This window comes from Carlito syrichta, unplaced genomic scaffold (genome assembly GCF_000164805.1).
Source record: "Carlito syrichta isolate Samal-C Ts95f unplaced genomic scaffold, Tarsius_syrichta-2.0.1 Scaffold304601, whole genome shotgun sequence".
Lineage (NCBI taxonomy): Eukaryota > Metazoa > Chordata > Mammalia > Primates > Tarsiidae > Carlito > Carlito syrichta.
This window is the reverse complement of record NW_007248697.1, coordinates 1,272,005-1,292,385: the sequence shown is the minus strand read 5'-3', so window position 1 is coordinate 1,292,385 and position 20,381 is coordinate 1,272,005. Positions and strand designations below refer to the sequence as shown.

General features: G+C 36.4%; 1 protein-coding gene across 2 annotated transcripts in view; it reads left to right on the top strand.

Moving 5' to 3' along the window:
* The window catches only part of NBEA (neurobeachin), a 234,495-nt gene that overhangs the window by 117,332 nt on the left and 96,782 nt on the right, over positions 1-20,381 (top strand). For both annotated transcript variants that reach the window (XM_008060378.2, XM_021713545.1), the window contains 3 exons: positions 386-488; positions 3,561-3,676; positions 14,528-14,640. In XM_008060378.2, coding sequence (XP_008058569.1) covers positions 386-488; positions 3,561-3,676; positions 14,528-14,640 — 332 coding nt within the window. The remainder of the gene's footprint in view (positions 1-385; positions 489-3,560; positions 3,677-14,527; positions 14,641-20,381) is intronic.

Sequence of the window (20,381 nt, the reverse complement as noted above, 5' to 3'; positions counted from 1 at the left end):
CTCCCCTGCCCAGGCTAAAGTATAGTGGTACAATCATAGCCAACCAAAGTTTCAAATTCCTGGTCTCAAGCAGTCCTCCACCTTTGCCTCCCAAATAGCTAGGACTACATCCACGTGCATCATGCATGGCTAATTGTTTTAAAAAATATTTTTGTAGAGTTGGGGTCTCATTGTGTAGCCCAGGCTGTTCTCCAAATCCTGTCCTCAAGTGATCCTTCTGCCTCAGCCTCCTAAAGTGCTAGGATTCCAGTCATGAGCCACCACACTCAGCCAATTATCTTTACAAATAAATTATGATAGGCACTTGAAAATGATTTCTGAAATTGATGGTTAACTCTCCTGTGGTTTTCTAAATCCTGTTTTTGTTTTTTTCTTCTTACCACAGCCTCAGTTATGTTTAATTTCCCTGATCAAGCAACAGTAAAAAAAGTTGTCTATAGCTTGCCTCGGGTTGGAGTAGGAACCAGCTATGGTTTGCCACAAGCCAGGTAATTATATCATGTTACACATTATCTATGACTTGTTAACATATTTCAGCCTCAATATGACAGGAATGTAAATGTGGTTATAATGTTATAATTATTGCAAGGACTAAGGAATTTTTTTTCTCTAAAGGTTATTTGTGGAAAGAGGGAAAGCGGTTATGAAAATAGCTATTTTGAGAATGACAATGATTAGGACAGAATTTTATTTACTATATATATAAATAAGTTAAAAAGTTAATTGTATATCATAGCTAGCATATAATTAAGACATTTTGCTTGTTAAAATCTTGCAGGAAACATACCAAAAGCCTCAAGATCACAAATGATTAATTGCTATGCAATAGCATAAAAATTATGTTTTTATAAATGCTATGTATAACTGCTTCTTCATTAAAGCAGTAAAATTCATAGAGTTTGTTGAGATTAATAGTCATTAATTATTGAATAGTTTTGACTATTTCCTAGATCTTTCATCTTGATAGTTTAGAAGAATCATTGAAATCTTATTTCATTAAAAGATACTAGTCTAAGTAGAAAACATAGTCAGTAATCATAGTACTCATGTGTTTTGCCAATATAAATGAGTCTGTTTTAGGCTCCAAATAAGTGAATACCTAACTAAAAGTGTCTTAGACAAGAGGGTGTGTGTGTGTGTGTGTGTGTGTGTGAGAGAGAGAGAGAGAGAGAGAGAGAGAGAGAATAAGAGAATTATACAAGATCTAGAGATAAGGCATTACCAGTATTGGGTTCAGAGGTTCAGTGATGCCAGAACTCTCCGTTGGTCTTGTATTCACAAAATCACCACTACTTCTCCAGATACCATATCTTCACCAAACTACATTAAAGTAGAAAAAAGACACAAAAGAGTTCTCTTTGCACTTCTCCGTTTTAGGAAGGAATATATTACTCAGAAGCTTCCAACAGTCTTTATCTCAGGTTGCTTTGACCAGAAAGGGGTCACTTTCCCACCCCCAGGACAATCGCGGCCAAAGGGAAGTGAGTTAGTTGACATAGCCCAGCCATTCCCTAGAATTTATAGAAAAGATACCTCTGACTCTTTGCTACCTCCCACCGGAACAAAAGTTTTCTGTTGCTGAGGAAAAACAGGAATTTGGCTTTAGGTGTCTACCTCATAGGCTGTTATGTCCTTGAGGATTACTGCAGAGTGCTGCTTAGATGGAAAGGAAAACTAATCTTTGTCTGGCTTCCCTTAAATAGGTTACAGACATTTGAAAGGCGAGGACTGTGTTTTATTTGTCTTTTAATCTGCAGCACCTAGCACAGTGCCTAATTGCAGTGGTGCTTTTTAAGTGCTGTTCAACCAAAGTTACTTGGTATTGCAACTTACCTGTTCTCTTTAAGCTAAAAGTATAAGACCAACCTCACTGACATGTATGCACACGCTCAGGGTATTTGCTAGTAGAATGGCAAGATTAAACTAAGACTGTAGTAGATAATGAAGCAGTTATATAAAATGCAGGTCAAACAAAAAACGCATTTAATCTATCAAAGAAAATGAGGTTAGTTTTGCAGGACTTGTTATTGGATCTAAGCTGACTCATAGTGATTACTACTTCCTTTCCCAAGAGCTTACAAACCATTTGTTTAGTCATCAGTTCAAGAATTTTTTTCAGGAATTGACATTAAGATCAAGAACTCACAAACAGGCCTAACTTTTTTTCCTTTTTACAAATCATCACCTGCCCCCTGGCATCTTTCTCAAAGACCATTGTTCCTGAGAGATTGCTAATAGGGGTTTCTCGAACCCTATTCGCATGTGTGACTTCTGCAGTACTCTTGGACTTGTCTGGACCTGAATTCACTGAAAACAACCAGAAGTTCTTTTACTGTCTTTCTTAATTTTTCTGAGTATCATTTCCCTTTTAGCCACATTTGGCCTTTTTCTGACTTTTGGAAGGTCATTCTTAGAAAAACTAGAAGCAAAATAGGTGTTCAGTAGTTTGGGTCTCTCTGTTATGTCATAAAGCCTTTCTCTCTTCAAACTCCCTTTAGTTGTCCTTGGCTTGTTTTCTTCCCAGAGACTCAACTCATTCTTAGTTTCCTAATATTCTTACAGGCTTAGTTTTGTTTGCTTCCTGAAATAGGATAAAGTAGCAGATGGGGTTGGGAAGACACTGAATCTAAGCTTAAGCCTGTCACTTATTAACTGGGTAGCAGTTAGTGAGCCTGGCAATTAGTAGGAATTCAAAAAAAAATTACTTCTTTTTTTGTTTATCAGTATTATATTTTCAGAGAGCTACTAAGTTGTTAAGATGTTAGGTTTTTATTGAGTGGTTTAGACCTAACTACTTAATAAACAGTACTTTTAGGTATTTCTCTTGGCCAAGGAGCACCATGAAAAAATTACTGAGACCCTAAGGGTACCATGAATTGAAAACATTCAAGAGCCTGTGTTGATCATTTTAGAAACCCAGTAGCTTTATCCTACTTCTAAAGATATAACCAGCTTTCATTATTTTTCGATAAACATACTGAACCTAGAAAGTTTCATAATTTGTACAAGTTACCCTTAAGTTATTCCTATGTCCCCTCTTCTTTTAGACCCAAACATGTTTTCAAAGTTCTCAGTTGTTTGTTTCTTGCATCAGTAGAGGTATATATATGTGGTGTGTGGCTAGAGGCTGTCCACATGTGCATGCTCTGTGTGTGAAGGCAGATGTAAAAAATGCAGTGACAGCCATTAAGTCAAATGCTTGTAAGGTGTCTAACTACTTACCTACCTCGTTAACATGGAGTAGATAGCTTTATTGTTTAACGTGGTCTTGATTTATTTTGGGTATAGATAGTGTTACCTTTTTTGTTCTTATTGACTTGCAAAGTACCCATTTGCAGCTATATTTGTATAACAGGGTTGCTTTCAAATATTTCTCACATTTTCTCAAATATTTCTCAAATATTGCCAGTTTCCACAGTTAAAAAGTATTTTATAATTCATCTAAAAAAATAAACCATAAATTATTTTAAATTGAATGGTATCCAACTAGTCTCACGATTAACATTGAATTTTTGTTAAGTATTGAATTAAGAGACTGTTATGGTCTGCTTAATTGCTAGGAGGATATCACTGGCCACTCCTCGACAGCTTTATAAATCTTCCAATATGACTCAGCGCTGGCAAAGAAGAGAAATTTCAAACTTCGAATATTTGATGTTTCTCAATACTATAGCAGGTAAGACATCACGTTCTTTAATGTCATAATATGTTTATGTTCATCAAAATCATTGGTAATATGACTTGATGTAATACATTTTTTCCTTTGGAATTCAAATGCAGCATTAGAATACATTCTGAAGCGCTCAGATTAAATTTTATCAGAAACTGTATAAGCTAACACTAAGGTTTTAGATGCATTTATTGTTTTGGGGAGGCTTTTCTTGCTCTCCTTCTGCTATTTCCTTTGCTGACAGCTTTGTCTGAAGGTTTATTAGAGTCAACAAACCATTGCCAGAGTGTCTGGAAATAATAATGGGAAAATGTAATTTCACTACTTTGTCATTTTTGCAATAGCAGCTAGACAGGAGAATAACAACAGGATTCTGCCTAGTACAGATGTCACCTGGATTATGGCATGATTAGGTTACAGCTTCTTTTTTTCTTAAAATCTTCAAATAAAAATAAAAAATCAGATTACATTTTCTAAATGATGAGTAACTGCCATCAACCTCAGCAGTACCGTGCTTGTAAATCAAGGAGGCAGTGGCTTTGTTTTTCTGCTAAATCAGTGGTTGTCAGTGGTTAAACATGTCTATGAGATTTAAGTACCTCATTCTTCCTCCTTAAGTTAAGCTCCAAAAGCCCTTATTCATGTTGCATTACAAAGAGTTTACTTCTGTAAATCAAGTTCTACAAAAACTTTTGCAATTAGATGAATTTAAATAACTACATAAATATGCCTACCTAGGAGTATTGCTTCATTATAGATGAATGCTCATAACCTTGAATTTACAGCAATCTTTTTCTCTGAGCCATTGCTTTAAAAGAATACTATGTAATATTACTCTTTTTAAATCTACCATGCATTAAGTGGGAATATGGATACTATGCAAAGATATTAAACATAGATAATAAAAATATGTATTAGACAAGAAAACTTGATTTGTCAACAAAAAGAAATAAAACGACTTGAAATATTCAATTTTTTTGTACTTAATCACTTAATACATTCATATGTGCATATATTCATATATACATTTACTTATTCATATATGTATGGTATGTACACATATATACCTTGAATAAGCCATATAACTCCCTCAAAGATAAAAGAAGTGTGTTAGCACATCATTTAGATAGAATGAACTTAAAACTATTTAAGTAAGCAGCATAGCAGAAAGAGCCTAAGCTTTAACCCCAAAGAGAAGAGAGATAGTGTCCCAGATCTGCCAACTTTGTGTCCTAAGTTGAATTTCAAGTTTTAACTCTATTTTGAACTTTCAGTATTTCAGTAGGAATCTTTAGTGTGTTTATATCTATTGTAATAAGTGATGTGTTTGGGCTTATATCCTCCTGTTTTATTCTATTGTTTTTAATGTTCTCCTGCTTTCATATTGTTTTGTTCTTTTCATATTGTTTTGTTCTTCTTTGGCCATGTGAATACTTTTTTGCTCACCTCTATAGAGATTTAGATTGTAAGTATCTTGTTATTACTTTTCCTAGTGATATATTTAAATTTTTAAAAGCCTTCTAAACTTAAAAACCATTCCTGAGATAACTTTAACTCAGTTTTTCTTCATCCATTGCTTATCCTTATAAATGTAAGTTAGTAGCCAGAAACCAAGTTATTAACTTCATACTTTTTAGAGTTTATGTCTTTTTGCATCTTATGAAGGATTTCAAACTATTAAAATTTTATTCTTGTTCATGCAGTACATTATTTTCAGCCATATGGTGCTTTGCTTGATTTTTCAGGATAACGTTCTCTTTACATTCTTCTGTATCATTTTTTCCATATTTCCTGTGCTATTTTCTGCTCCTAAGAGGGCTGTCAAGACTCGGTGTCTACCATTAGAAGGGCTGATGATTCTTCTAGGTGTGCTCGTTCCTCGGAGCTGTTGTAAAACTGTAGGGCACTGTGCTCTCCCTCACTTCCAGTTCAGTTTCCAGTCTCGCAGACATCCATATTAAGTGGCTCTTCCATTCTACATTGAGTTGCTCTCTGCCCTCGGGCTGGAACCTTTTCTAGTTCTTAGTTTTAAAGGGCTCTTCTAGTCGCCATCCTTTCCCACAGCATTCTATTTATGTCGTGTAAACTTCCTACGGTGTGGTATGATACCACCTTATAACCACCACCCACTTCACGCCTTTTACTTTCTGGGAGTCTCTTTGTCTAACTCTGAAAAGATCGCTCTGTTTAAATCTGTGTAAAGACCGGGCACGGTGGCTCAAGCCCGTCATCCCACCACTTTGGGAGGCCAAGGAGAGGATTGCCTGAGCCTGCAGGTTCAAGACCAGCCTGGGCAATGTGGTGAGACCTCGTCTCTAAAATACATTTTTTTAAAAAAAGCCAGGCATGGTAGTGTGCACCTATAGTTCTGGGTCAACGCTGGGGTGGCCGTGAGTGTGCCACTGCACTCCAACCTGGGCGAAGGAGTGAGACTGCAACTCAAAAAAAAAAAATCTGAGATTTGGATAAAGATAGCATTGTGATCCCTTCTAGAAGATGCACCTGAGCAGTAGAGAGACCAATATGCTTTCTTCTGGTTGGGACAGCCTTTGGATTTCTGAGCCAAAGCGTGCAGATCACAAGGGAAATTTGAAATTATCTTCCTATCCTTTTTTAATTATTGGAAGCTGTTTTATTTGATGACATAAATGATGTCTAGGCCACTGATTTTTTTTTTTAATTATTGGGTACTCCCTTTACAATTATTATAACAAAACACTTAAGCCTGACGATTGCAGGCAATGGGGTGACAACGAAGACCACAATAAGGACTAGGAACTAAGCACTTACAGTCCAGTTGAGTACGTGAAATGTGTACAAATAGGAGAGCATTTTAAGACAGCTGATAGTAAGTGCTGAAAAATCGCTGTAAATAATGAGTGCCAGTGGGGCTAAGCAGGAGGAAGAATTTAGAAATATGTCTGGGGAGAAAAAAGGGAAGAGCTTGACAGATTTCTGCCCGTCGGATACGTATGGTGTGTTCAGTGGACATGAGTATCATATCTTGACTGAAGCAGAGACTAATAGATAGTATCGGAGCTACAGGTCAGAGCCACATCGCAAAGAGGGTTTGGGAAATCAGTATCATGGTAGAATAGAAGGGAATACAATACGGAACTTTAGGAAAATTAAACTGATAATTATGATGGCATGAATCAAATTGAGGTAGCTTAACATTAGAGAAAGCCATGAGGAGAGTATTATAGAAATCCAGATATGAAGTCATTCTGTTCATTCTTTCATAAGTAGTTACTGCACATTTACTCTATGCCACACAGTCTGTGTTGCACTAAGACCACAGAAGCGGGTAGACTATAGCTTCTGCCTTTGAAGAGATCGTAGCATATTCAGGAAACAGACATGTATGCCAGCAATTCTACCAGAGAGATAAGTGTTATAGTGGGAGCATTTACAAAACCACTTAGGTCACCCATCTGGAAGCCATTGTGTGTAACTAAGAGATCAGGAAAAGCTTCTCCTAGGTAGCATTTAAATTGGGAATTGAACTATGAGTAAGAATTCACTGGAAGGAGCATTGCGAGAGAGAAAACGCAAGTGAAGATTTAGGTGAGAGCAGTGACAGCAGGAGTGGAAGAAAGAACCAGTGATACTTCGTACCGTGTCATCAGACAGAATGCATTCTTTTTGTAAAATATGTACTGTCGTTTGCTCTAGTTCAGCGGTGATCAAAGTGTGACCCCCTGACCAGCAGCGTCTTGATCTCAGCCTCCTCACACCTGCTGATTCAGCTATGGGCAGTGAGGCCCAGCAACCTGCCTTTCAACAAGCCCTCTCGGTGGTTCCCATCCAAAAAAGTTGAGCACCGTGGCTCTAGCCATTTAAGATCGAATTATTAGGATAAGATTTGCATATAAAAACTTTGGAACATACAAGAAAGATTGCAGTCACTACCTATTTGTGCAACAGTTAGAACTGTCTGCTTCCTTAGTGAAATGCCTTTCAGAATTCTTCCAGGTTTCTGGTATAACGGGCACTCTAAAGATGCCAAATTGTGCCAATATCTCTTTTATTAACATGAGTTCCGCTAAATAATCACATTATTTCATAACACGGTTTTAGGAATGTAGTTATTCAATAAATACTCATTTAAGTGACTTGATTGGAACTTAAGATATATCATTTCTAGGGAACTTAAGATGTATCATTTCTAGAAAGGATATTAGTCTTCTTTTTGACAAATTGTAATTTCCTAGGTTATTTAAAGCTGAGAAATGGTTGACTTAGATCTTATTATACTTTAGAAGCATTTCTTTATTTATTATGATAACAAGATTCAGAAAAATAAGTCTTCATTAACTCTGTTTTGTTTAATTTTTTATTTTGAAGCATTTCTTTAATTATTGATAATCAATATTCAGGAAAAATAGTAAATAATAGTGTTTATTGAGTGATTTACAAGGTGCCAAATATTGTTCTAAGTGCTTTATTCGCTCATTTAATCTTCACAGCAGCCCCATGAGTTAGGTTCTGTTCTTATTTCACAGATCAGGAAATGAGTACAGAAAAGTTAAATGATTTGCCCAAGTCACAGAGCTAACAATTGACAAAGTCAGGATGCCAGCATAGATAGTTTGGCTCCAGAGTCTTCAGTTGCTCCGGGACAACCATGGTACCCCAGTTTCTCTCCCATCATCAGCCTCGATTCATTAACTGCTTATGAAACCTCAACAACTAATTATTTAAAACAATTTTATCATCTTCTTTTGCATTTCGTCTAAAGAATTCTTTGAATTTATTTACTGTCATGACTTTTGTAGACACTAATATTGTAGCACTAAATCTAGGCCTGGAATCATTGTCTTTAATGTAGAATCTGGTGCTGTGTTCAGCTAGGTCTTAGATCCACAGAGAGACAGACACTGAGACAGACTTGCTTGAGAACATCTATTGGAGCTTTGGGATGGACGTCTGTAGGGGAGTGAAGAAAGTAGAACTAGGCAGAAGGAGAGATCAGAAAACCTCAGCGGATCCCACCGGGAACCCAGGCATGGGAACTGAGTTGTCTTGCCTTGAGTTGCCTTGCCTTGGGGCGAGGGAGCCAAGCCTTCATGCCACCATCTACAGACACCGGAAAAGACCTAACCCCAGATGGGGCTTCTTCTAATGATAGCAGTTCTTGGAGAGGGACTTGGCTGAGCACCACCAGCCATCAGCACCCCCAGTGTCCACTTTACTCACAGTTCCGACTGTCGCACATTAGACACAGGCCTGCCAAAATACAGATTGTTGCCCTGCCACCCTCCCACCCCTACCTCCACGCCCGCCAGCGGTTCTGGTTCAGCAGGCCTGGAGTGAGGCGCAAGAATCTGCATTTCCAAGAAGTCTCACAGTGACCACATTTTGGGAATCACTGTCCTATACCTATATTCTTCAAAAGACATACCTAAGGACAGTTTTATTACTCTTGTACAGCACTCTCTGTATCACACACATGGACACATATGATTGGGTCTATACTCTATGTGTATATTTTATGACAATAGCTCACCTCCCCTTGAGAAAAAAAGTTTTGCACAGTAAATACCCATGAAATTAAAATAATGTAATATCCATGCTTTGTAAATATGTACAGAATTTTGTGATCTATTATATGAATTCACTACATCAACCAGATGAGGGATGCTTTAAACCTCCTGGATTAGAAAGTTACAGAATTGGACTCTGGTTAGGAAGATGAATCCATCTTTTCTGGCTTCAGGTTTTTTAAACTATAGGTCAATGTGACTTAATGCATTTTGTGTTTTCCATAAATATTCTATTAATATTTCTAAGACCTAGCTGAAAACAGTACCACGTTCAGCATTAGATTACTAGTTAATGCCTTGCGCTCTCAAATTTATCTTTTCTCCCAAAAACATTATTTTAATATGGAATACAAAGTACATTTTATGACCCATTTCTTTCTCTCCATTTCTTAAGACCTCTTGTATCTGACCAATTTTACTTTTCTCCTTTCTAGATGCTTTTAAAAATGAGACTCTATAAACCATATGGCCCTAGTATCTAGTATTACTGCATAATCTAGACTTTTTAGACCCTCTTGTGATATGTACATAGACTCATAATTGCATATAAACAAATACACATTTTACTATACATATATAATTTTTGTAAAGCTACTTTACATAGTAAAAGACATTTGTCAAATATTCAGAAAATACATTTTTTTAAAGATACCTAAAATCCCATAAATGTGTTCATAGTCTTTATTTTGTTCTATTTATGAATTTAATAAATATTCAACTTAGAAAATTAGCAATATAGAAAAGTGTAATTTTAGAAATTAACCCACTCATAAGTCTAGGCATAAATATTCTAGATGACATTCTGATAATTTTTCTGGTTTTCTTTTTCTGTGTGTGGAGGATCATTGGGAATCTGTTCACATATACACTCACACTCTTTTTTTATTAAATAGTCTTTGAAGCCATGATTTTTAAAACTGCATGTGAGTCTATTTTATAACTGCCAATTGAACTATTTTTTAAACACTTGGAATTTTTTTTTCAAAGAACATTAAGTTTTAGAAGATTATGTAAAAGAATTTTAATGATACTTAAGAGTTCTACTGAAAATGTGGTTTCAACCTTCAGTTCCCAGAGTTGACCTGATTTCTGCTTCTTGTGTTCTGAAGATACGATCTATGCTTCATCTTACACCTTATTAGATAATACTAAGAAAAAGATGCTCCAATCTGGCATTCTTACATTATGAAAACATTGCTAACATAGCTTTGTATAAATGATCCCTTGTGAGACTGGAGAATTCTTTCTAAAGGATTCCGAGAGCTTTTTCATACGACCAGCTAACGCATTCAGCCCAACTTCCCCAACCCCAGCCTTTCTCTCCTGTTTAGCATTTTCCACTTTTTTACTCTGTGATGAACAAGCCCTCCCTGGTTAATTATGTATATATTTAGCTACTGCATGTGGTGGGCTTATTATTGTCATCTAATTAGATGTAACTTGAACTGCTTGCTTCTAGAAAAATCATTAAAAATTCTTTCCTAATGACCTGGAGATGACAAAATGTCTGTAAAGTGTGAAGAAGCAGACAAGCACAGGAACATCGCTCTTAAAGAGTGTTAATCCAGATGCTGCAATCATCTAATTAAACAATATTTTGCTGTCATTAACATTTTCACCAAGGAATTGCAGTTATAATTTCTTTGTCAGCTGTCTCTAGATCACTTTACCTTCAAAACTAAAGTGCCACATAAAAACATTAAATTGGATGGTTTAATTAAAAAGTTTTTTTTAAATAAACATATCCAGTGTTTCTGAGATCTCATTTACTGTGCTTCACATTTATTGTTTGAGTAGATTAGTGTCATAGGCTCACAATATTGAATATTCATCTTCTAAGATAAATCTCTGTAAGCATAGTTGGCAAAAAATATATATGTACATCCTGCATTTACCACTGCTGGAAGAGGAAAGAGCCCTACCAATGATAGCTGAAGTGCATTTGCTAAATTTCAACCATCCTAAAGAAGAAGCAAAACCATTAATAAATAAATACTAGATGTGTAGCGCCTAACAAGTAGTACTTTGAAAATGTCTCACTTTCTGGACAATTTCATGAACAATATTTTTTTTTCATTTCACAAAAGTGTTCAGTAAAATAATTAAAGCATTAATGCTAATACATAGTTAAAACTCATCAATGCAAAATCCCCAAAGCACTACTTAATCATTCTTTTTTATGTGACATGAAATACATTTTGCATTTTAATTCAAATCAAAAATATATATTGACTGTTCATCTTGCAAGACTTTTATGTGAAAATTTTTATTAAAAACAGGTTTTAAGGTCATTGCATTTATTTTAAAAGGTATTTTATGTATTAGAATTAAAGCAGTGCTCTAAAGCTCTGCTAATTTAAAAATTACTAGGTTTTTCTTAACAATTATTTTCGAAGACACTCTTAAAGACTATTGGAAGTTAATTATAAAAAATACAGGGCAGATAAGTCACCATATGCTATGATTATTGGCATCAATCATTTTGTGTATATGTATGTATGCATTTTTAAATGATGGTTTTTCTCCTTTGTATTTTTTCTAAAAACAGCATTGTATCTTTTCCTTTATTAAAACATCATTTCCAGTAAAAGGCTAGTGTCTTCAAATACTGTTATGCTGTTTACATTTATGCAGTACACTCAAATGCTTTTTAATTTATTTTGATAGTTTTTCCATAGTATATAAGTTCCAAAACTTCATCAGAAATTTTTTAAATAACTGTGGTATCTAATTTTCATCTATCAATTGACTTGTTTAAGCAAGGTATGTTATATATGTAAATAGATAGCATTAGTGTTATTCTATAAAAAGACACGCACTAGAAGGCCTACTTTTCGTTAAAATCTATGGATTTTTAAGTAGAACAGCTCCCCAGAAAATGTAAGAGCACTAAGCCTGCCATGGACCCATTTAGGTTCCCAGAAATAGCTTTGCCTGGCCAATCTATATTCTCTGTGTGTGTGTGTATATATATATACACATTTAAAAATACTGGGAGAAATCAAATGTCTAGGTTAGCATACATATGAACTGTCAATCAATCATACATTTTAAATTTTATAGCTTACATTTTACATAATGGTACTGTTTTAGCAGATCATTTTATTGTATAAAAGCTTTTAATAATGGCTCCAAATTCTTGTATTATTTTTTACAATAGACTTATAAACCCAAAGCAGGTTAATTGATTGGTTAAGCTATCTAGAAGCAGACATTTTCTTCTAGTTTTACACACACATTGACGATGCCATTCTCTGTCATATATACTTTTTGTATAATCCTTATCCTCTAAAAAGAATGTTTTGCAATTTTTCTTCTTTTCTGGCTTATGTTTGTTCATCTTTTAAAATTTGGCTCACTTCACAAAATTGTTATCACATTCACATACATTCCAGCAGTAAATATTTATTTGGAAGACAGTATGTACCAATACACAGAGATTAAAATAAAACAACAACCCAGCCCCTGCATGCATGAGTTTACAGACGAGTAGAAAGGTAGACACGTAAGCAGTGACCGTGTATCAGAGGCCTGAGAGCTAAGTGGGGCGACACAGAAGCCCTAACTGAGTTTATCCCAAACTAGAAGTAACATTCTTCTTTCAGTTACCTGCATAAATGTTACACACTCACATCAATTTGCACATGAAAATGTGTAGCTTAGTTGTAAAAGTCAAAGCTGCTTATGATAAACAGATAAAATAGTCAACAATAAAATGTTTACTAAATGAATTAATTTGATTTGATCCTTATAATAGTTCATGGATTTTAGTTCTTACTCAGGTTGTGGGATTTTTTCCCCCTCGTTTCACAGTCATATTTACCAATGACTTCAAAAGTAGATACTATTTAATGTCATCTCCTGATGATAAGATAATATCTGCATATTTATGTGACTGTGATGGGACATGTGGTATGGACATTATTAATGGCTGTTATAAATATGGCAGGAAAATACTGGCTAAAAGCTGTATCACTAAATGCCCATGAAGTAGCTATGTGAATTTTAATGGACGCTTAGAAAGTTGCCCATCATCAGATCACAACACATTTATAGAAAAAATTTGTGCGCAAAGGTTTTCTTTGGACCCTGTTTCTTTAATAGTGATTTTTTAAATTTCATCTGATCCTATGTTATTTCAGTATCAGTTTATGAAGGGGAGCCAGTTCTGTGCTCCCCTAAACTTTCTACTTTCCTACTGTGCCTCAGTATCCTACCTGAAATATTTAAGTCATCCTACCAACAAATAAACAGAGAAACCCAACCTAAGGTCCAGCAGTTCTCCACTAAAGTGATACAAAATAATACCCCCCTCAAGATCATGAATTTATTTGTTTGTTTGCTTTTTTGAGTTGGAGTCTCACTCTGTCGCCCAGACTGGAGTGCAGTGGCCGCTCCTGGCTACCACAGCCTCAACCTGCTGGGCTCCAGCGATCCTTCCACCTCAGCCTTCCGAGTAGCCGGAATTACAGGCGCGCGCTACCACGCCCGGCTAATTTTTTGATTTTATTGTAGAGATGAGGTCTCGCCTGCCCAAGCGGGTCTCGCACCCATGGACTCAGGCAACCCACTCACCTCAGCCTCCCAAAGGCGCGGGATTACAGGCTGAGCCACCGAGCCCAGCAAAATCATGAATTTAAAGAAGTGTAAAAATATATGTTAGACATCTATCTCTATACTTTTTCATCCTGGCTTCAGAGTACTTCTGTTCACCTGAAAATTCTCTACATTGATCCTTGATATGTTTAATATAGTATTCTGGGTACTGGAAATGTAATTTCTAAATATTTGTTTATTGTCGTAAAAGACCATCACATAAGCTGCAAGTGTGCAGATCACCGGGGTGACCTCCTCCGTGATCACTCTTTTGGGCTCTGCTTCCAAAGCTGCAGTGTCAGCTACATCAGCAGAAGAGAAATGGGACGAGGAGACATACATGTGGAAGTTTCTGTAGGCCATGCCTCAAAGGGCCTCAGCTCACATTCTGAAGACTAAGAGCCAAAGTCCCGTGGCCATGGCTACTTTCAAGGGAGGTCTAGCCTGGGAAGAAGAGAATCAGTTGCAACAACCACCCCGCAATCCATCACACTCTTATATTCTAAATAGTAATATAGTTACTTTTAAAAAAATTATCAAATGAATTCACTTGAAATGCATTGTAATCAGAGTGCTTTTGGTTATCCAAAGACGTGGTTCAATAAACAAAAAGAGTTACTTGTCTCCTAAAATGCAGCAGTTGCCTTAGGAGAACAGCCACTATTTCATAAGCAATTAGTGTTTACAAATTTTCATTTCTGGTTTTCTTTACTAGGACGAACATATAATGATCTGAATCAATATCCTGTGTTTCCATGGGTGTTAACAAACTATGAATCAGAGGAATTGGACTTGACTCTTCCAGGAAACTTCAGGGATCTATCAAAGGTAACTTTTAAACATAAGAGAAGTTAATTTTCTTCGTAAGGCTATAGTCTGAAAGCATTTTTGTCAGCGTGTATATATCCAGTTCATGTTTGTAAAAAAAAAAAAAGTGAGCTAGCTGCTATCTCCTTTTGTGGTCAGTGTCTAAATCTATTCAGTTCTTAGCACAGGAATTAAACTACAAGAAGAAAAATTAATGCTCACACAGGCTAAATGAAATGGATATTTGAGGAAGAGCAGAAATATAGGGAGAGGTTGCTCAGATATCCTAGGCTTAAAAGTCAAGGTAAAGACCTGAAGTGAGTTCAAAATATGATGGTGACTCATTTTTGTGATTTATTCCTAAGGTGATTAGACATGTTAACTCAACTGTAAAAACACACACACACACACACACTGTGGGGAGCATATTACCAAAAAGAAAATCTGTATATGTATCATAGGTGTGTCTAGATATGAGAGAGAAGATATGGCCCCAGAATATGGCAAGAAAATGATACATAATGGTGACAAGAAATAAAAAAGCAAATTTGTGCTTAGTTCACCTCATTTGTCCAGAGGAAACGTCGATGAAGAACTGGGAACTGAGCCCAAAAAGCTGCTCTTTGTCTATGGCCTAAGCCTCTATCAGATCCCAGTCCTAGTTTATGTACTTTAGTCATCGTAAAGCCTCAGTCCATCTCTTTTGAGTTCCTCTCTCTTTCTACCAAACTTGATTGGCTGCTGTAGCAATCCACAGACTGTTACAAGGTATATGCGTTTACATTTGGTTTTAGGAGGCAGGTCTAGGGGCTCATTCATATAAGCCCTGCGATTTAGAGAAACGCCATTGCAGCCAATTTAAAGTTAATCCCCCGTGCTTTGGGAGGCTGAGGTGAGTGGATTGCCTGAGCCCACGGGTTCGAGACCCGCCTGGGCAACTTGGCGAGACCTCATCTCTACAATAAATCAAAAAATTAGCTGGGCATGGTAGCTCGCACCTGTAGTTCCAGCTACTTGAAAGGCTGAGGCGAAGGATTGCCAGAGCCCAGTAGGTTGAGGCTGCAGTGGCCGGGAGTGGCCACTGCACTCCAGTCTGGGTGACAGAGTGAGACTCCAACTCAAAAAAAAAAGAATAAAAATAAAAATAAAAAAATAAAGTTAATCCCGCAGATGGTTTTTAACTCAGCTTGCCTTCTCCTTCTCCTTTTCTGGTAAGCTAGACCTACTCAGGTTGACATTCTCTCTTGCGCTATGTATCAGGTATGTGACCTAAAGCTTGTTTCTCTTAACCCATGTGTAGTATGAGAATAATAGTACTATCCGACCTTATACAGTTGTAAAGATCAAATGGCACATTCATTTAAAGAATGTAACACGGTGCTTGGCACATAGAAGCACTTCAAGAACATTAGCTGTTATTATTACACATGGAATATTCCTGGGCTTATTTTTGTAGCTTCCTTGCTGATTTTTCCATATTCTTATATGTCATTTACTCTCTAGTTCTTTGGTTTTATATAACTTCTTTATAAAATGTTAGTTGCTAGCTTATCTCTAATTTTAGTTGTGGTATAATAGGCACTAAAGGGACCACAAAGATCAGTTAACCAATATCTTATTGAGGGTTATACAGCTGGCAAAAAAAAAAAAATGCTAGCAATTGAATTATAATATGCTTGCATATATAGTGTATATAGTATATATAGCTGTGAAGCCTTAGACAAGATTATTCATTTCCCTTTGTCTCAGTTTCCTCACCTGTATAACAGGAACAATCACAGTAGGGTTGTTTTGCAGAACTGATGAGTTACTAAGTACTAAGTACGGCCTGCCATCTCAGATTTAGCTAGTGCTATGTGTGTAATGATGATAGAATTGTGAATCACTTGAAGGGATCATCTGCTTTGAACAGTCTTTCACATAATGAAGGTAAATAGATGCTACCACATCCATACTGGAATGAGAAGATTTGAATGATATGCATTTTTCACATGACTTGCCAAGGTTGAAGTGTAATCTTTGAGTAGAAAACAAACCAAACTAACTTATCAGTGTGAGGATGAAAACTGTTAAACTAGTTATTTAACAAACTCTTATCTGCATGTGTTTTATTGAGCATTAATTGAATAGCCATTATATATTAGATACTATAAAATATATATACAATGAAAATTTAGATTCTCAAGTAGCATGTCACATTATATTAAAAGCTCATAAGCTGAGCTACTGTTATAGCCATTTTATTCTTTTTTAAAACAGGGAAGGAGGTCCTTTTTCTTTGACATCAACTAGGATATTGTGTTTAAAGGAAAATTATAGATCAGAGTTTCTTTCTTTTCTCCATTTGTTTATTTGTTTTTTCCATCATTCAGTCAACAAATAGGTATCACACACGCACAACTTGTCAAGCTTCACTGAGTGGAAGAGCGTACAGTCCCAACCCTCTTAAAGGGAGTTCAGTCCAGAGCAAAGATGAAAACTCCGATAGCAGAAATATGAGCGGCCATCATTTATGACATGGGTATAGTAGGGACTGCAGCATGCTGGGAGTGCATGTACAACGCCCTAAGAAATTTGGACACAAATGTTCCTGAAATTCTAAGCCAGTTGAAGAAAATGTGGTACTCGTTATGATTCATATGGAATATAGAAGGCATCTGGTACACTATTTGCTAGTAATCATAGCTTCTCAGTTTAACCGTGTAGAAAAAAATGAGCTAAATTAAATGAGGAAATCACTGTTTCTAAAGTAACTGGAAGATGTAAACCTCCTTCAAGGTTTTTGAGCAGATCTGTGTACATGTATTTTCTTTGGCAGTGCTTTTCCATATGTGCTCTTCTAATTTTACATAGTGTTAAATAAATAGTAGAGGTAAACAGGCAGAGCCTAAATAAATTAGGCAACAGGAATAAACACTATCCTTTTGCAAGCTGGGGTCCTTCATGCTGTGAACAATTGAAGCCGGGAGTCTTTAGAAGATAGATAGCTTTTTCTTGCAATTCTACTATATTCCATGCTTTAGCAATTTGTTCTTTATATTCTGGCACACCAGCATGATAGGAAAATGTTAGCAAATTAAAGCCTCTTGATATGTTAATAAATTACGCGTACGTTGTTCCCATGCTTCATTGAATTTCTTAATAGGAACTTCTTACAAATGGACTAGAAACCGAAGACTATCCTGTATAAAAACCATTAATAAACAAGATTGTAAAGTATGAAAATATATCTTATTATTTGCCTAATGGGAAAATGACGTTTGAAGTATAATAATGTAATTGGAAGGAAAAACTACTATAGCCCAACATGATTGCACTGGAGATGAACCTAGGAAGCACATGAAGGGCGCATACCTCATCAATAAGGGTACCTGCATAACGAACATTTGTATACCTAACCCTGAATTGTACCCCACATCTTTGAAAAAAAAAAGAAGCACCTGAAATTCTTGTCATTATAAACAATACCATGACTTGAACTTTTTAATGGAGAATTTGTTACTCTCCACAAGCTCAAGGAAGAATTGAAATCCTTCAATTATATTATTAACCAAAGATCTTGGACAACAGAAGTAGTTCTTTCTAAACAAAATCTGAGAGTACTTATCTAAGTAATGATTTTAAGCAGTGGATAATTCTAGACTTTGTTTCAATAAACATGTGGTACCCCAAATAATTTTATATGCATTACTATAAAAAACTAAGAAGCTATGAAATGTGCAATCCTTAAATTAATTGAATATTTCTTGTTCTTTATATTACTACATTACACCAGCTTCCTGAAATTCTGTGTTGTATCAGTTGGGCAAATGTTGAATGAAAGTTTCAGAAAACACAAGTCAAATTGCCTTGAACGTAATTCAATGCTGTTGGTTCTTACAACAGAAAAATTCAGAGAAAGTCTTGGTTTTCAGCAAGATTTGCTCATGGATCGGGTAATACTACCAAGGACCTTGTTCTTTTCATCGCTCTGTTCTGCCTTTAGCCTCTGTAGGTTTCAAACTCACCTCCGCTGGGTAACCTCGGTAGCTCTAGGCAGTCCCCTCAGAATAGCAAAATGGCGGCAACACTTCGGGACCTCATATCAGATCATCCAAAGGAAAAGAGAGAATCTTGATAGGTAGCTCCCACAGAAGACAACGAAACTTTTCCTTCTCAAAAATCACATAGAATGTCTCATGTCTCATTGGTGCTTCTTAAGAGAAATAGCATACGCTACTTGGAAATGGGGTAAGCCAGTCATAGAGCTAGAGTAATACATGGACATTAAGTAGAGTCGGAGATGAATCTGCCATAAAGCTAATAGAGCTTAAGCTTTAATGCCCCTCAATTTGCAAGATCTTCTTCCTGTACCTTGCCCCTAATTTCATATTCATTTTCTTAAAGAGCCCCCCTCCTACAAATTGTTTAAGTTTCAAGCCTCATAAAACCTAGATTCACCCTCAGGGCAAACACAGAGCCATCTCCTGGGTAAATATGGATGGCTTCTCAGAAGAGACAAACCAGAGGGGTACATGGAGGGACACCTGGTGACATGTCTTCCCACACCTGGCTTGGGTCTCTAATTCAACAGTTGCTCGTGCTTTTTGCATACTTCCCAAAAGTGCTCTGAGAGTATTGACAAAACAGTAGTTTTTTTGTCTCATTTTTAAGCTGCATCTAACATAAACAAAGGCATGTTGGGGGAAAAAAATTACTTACTATTTTTATAGGATTGTGCAAATGAGACAAACAAATGAGAAATAAAGTAAATAAAAGTCATTTTTTTATTAATCAATATTTTTTATTTTGGTATTGTGGGGTACAGTTAAGGGTTAGGTATACAAATATGTTTCGTTCAGGCACCCTTGTTGATAAGTGGTGTCTCCCCGTCCCCAGACAGATATTTACTACCATTAATCTCACTTCCCTTCCACTCCCTCCTCCCCCCCATAGTTTCCCACCACTGTCAATCCTTTTCTTATAGTATACGATAAATGTTCAAGGTCCAAGAAAAACAAACAACCCCATTATAAAGTGGGCAAAAGATATGAACAGACACTTCTCAAAAGAAGACATCCGAGCAGCCAACAGACACATGAAGAAATGCTCAACCTCACTAATCATCAGGGAGATGCAAATCAAAACCACACTGAGATACCACCTAACTCCAATCAGAATGGCAATTATCAATAACTCAAAAATACCAGTTGCTGGAGAGGGTGTGACGAAAAGGAAGCACTTCTACACTGTTGGTGGGAGTGCAAGCTAGTACAACCTCTGTGGAAAACAGTATGGCGATTCCTAAAAGCTCTCAATATTGACCTCCCATATGACCCCGCAATCCCCCTACTGGGAATATACCTGAAGAACTCAAATCACTCTACAAAAAAGATACCTGCACACTTATATTTATCGCAGCATTGTTCACAATAGCAAGAATCTGGAAACAAGTATGTTGTCCATCAAAAGAGGACTGGATTAAAAAAATGTGGTACATATACACGATGAAATACTACACAGCCATAAAAAAAGATCAAAATCATGAATTTCGCAGCAACCTGGATCGAACTAGAGTCTATAATACTGAGTGACCTCTCACAGAAACAAAGATCTGAGTATCACATGTTCTCACTCATATAGTGGACCTTGAACATCCAAGGTAATACTATAAGAAAATGACTGACAGTGGTGGGAAACTATGGGGGGGAAGGGGAAGGGAGATGGGATTAACAGTAGTAAATATCTGTCTGGAGACGGTGAGACACCTCTTATCAACACGG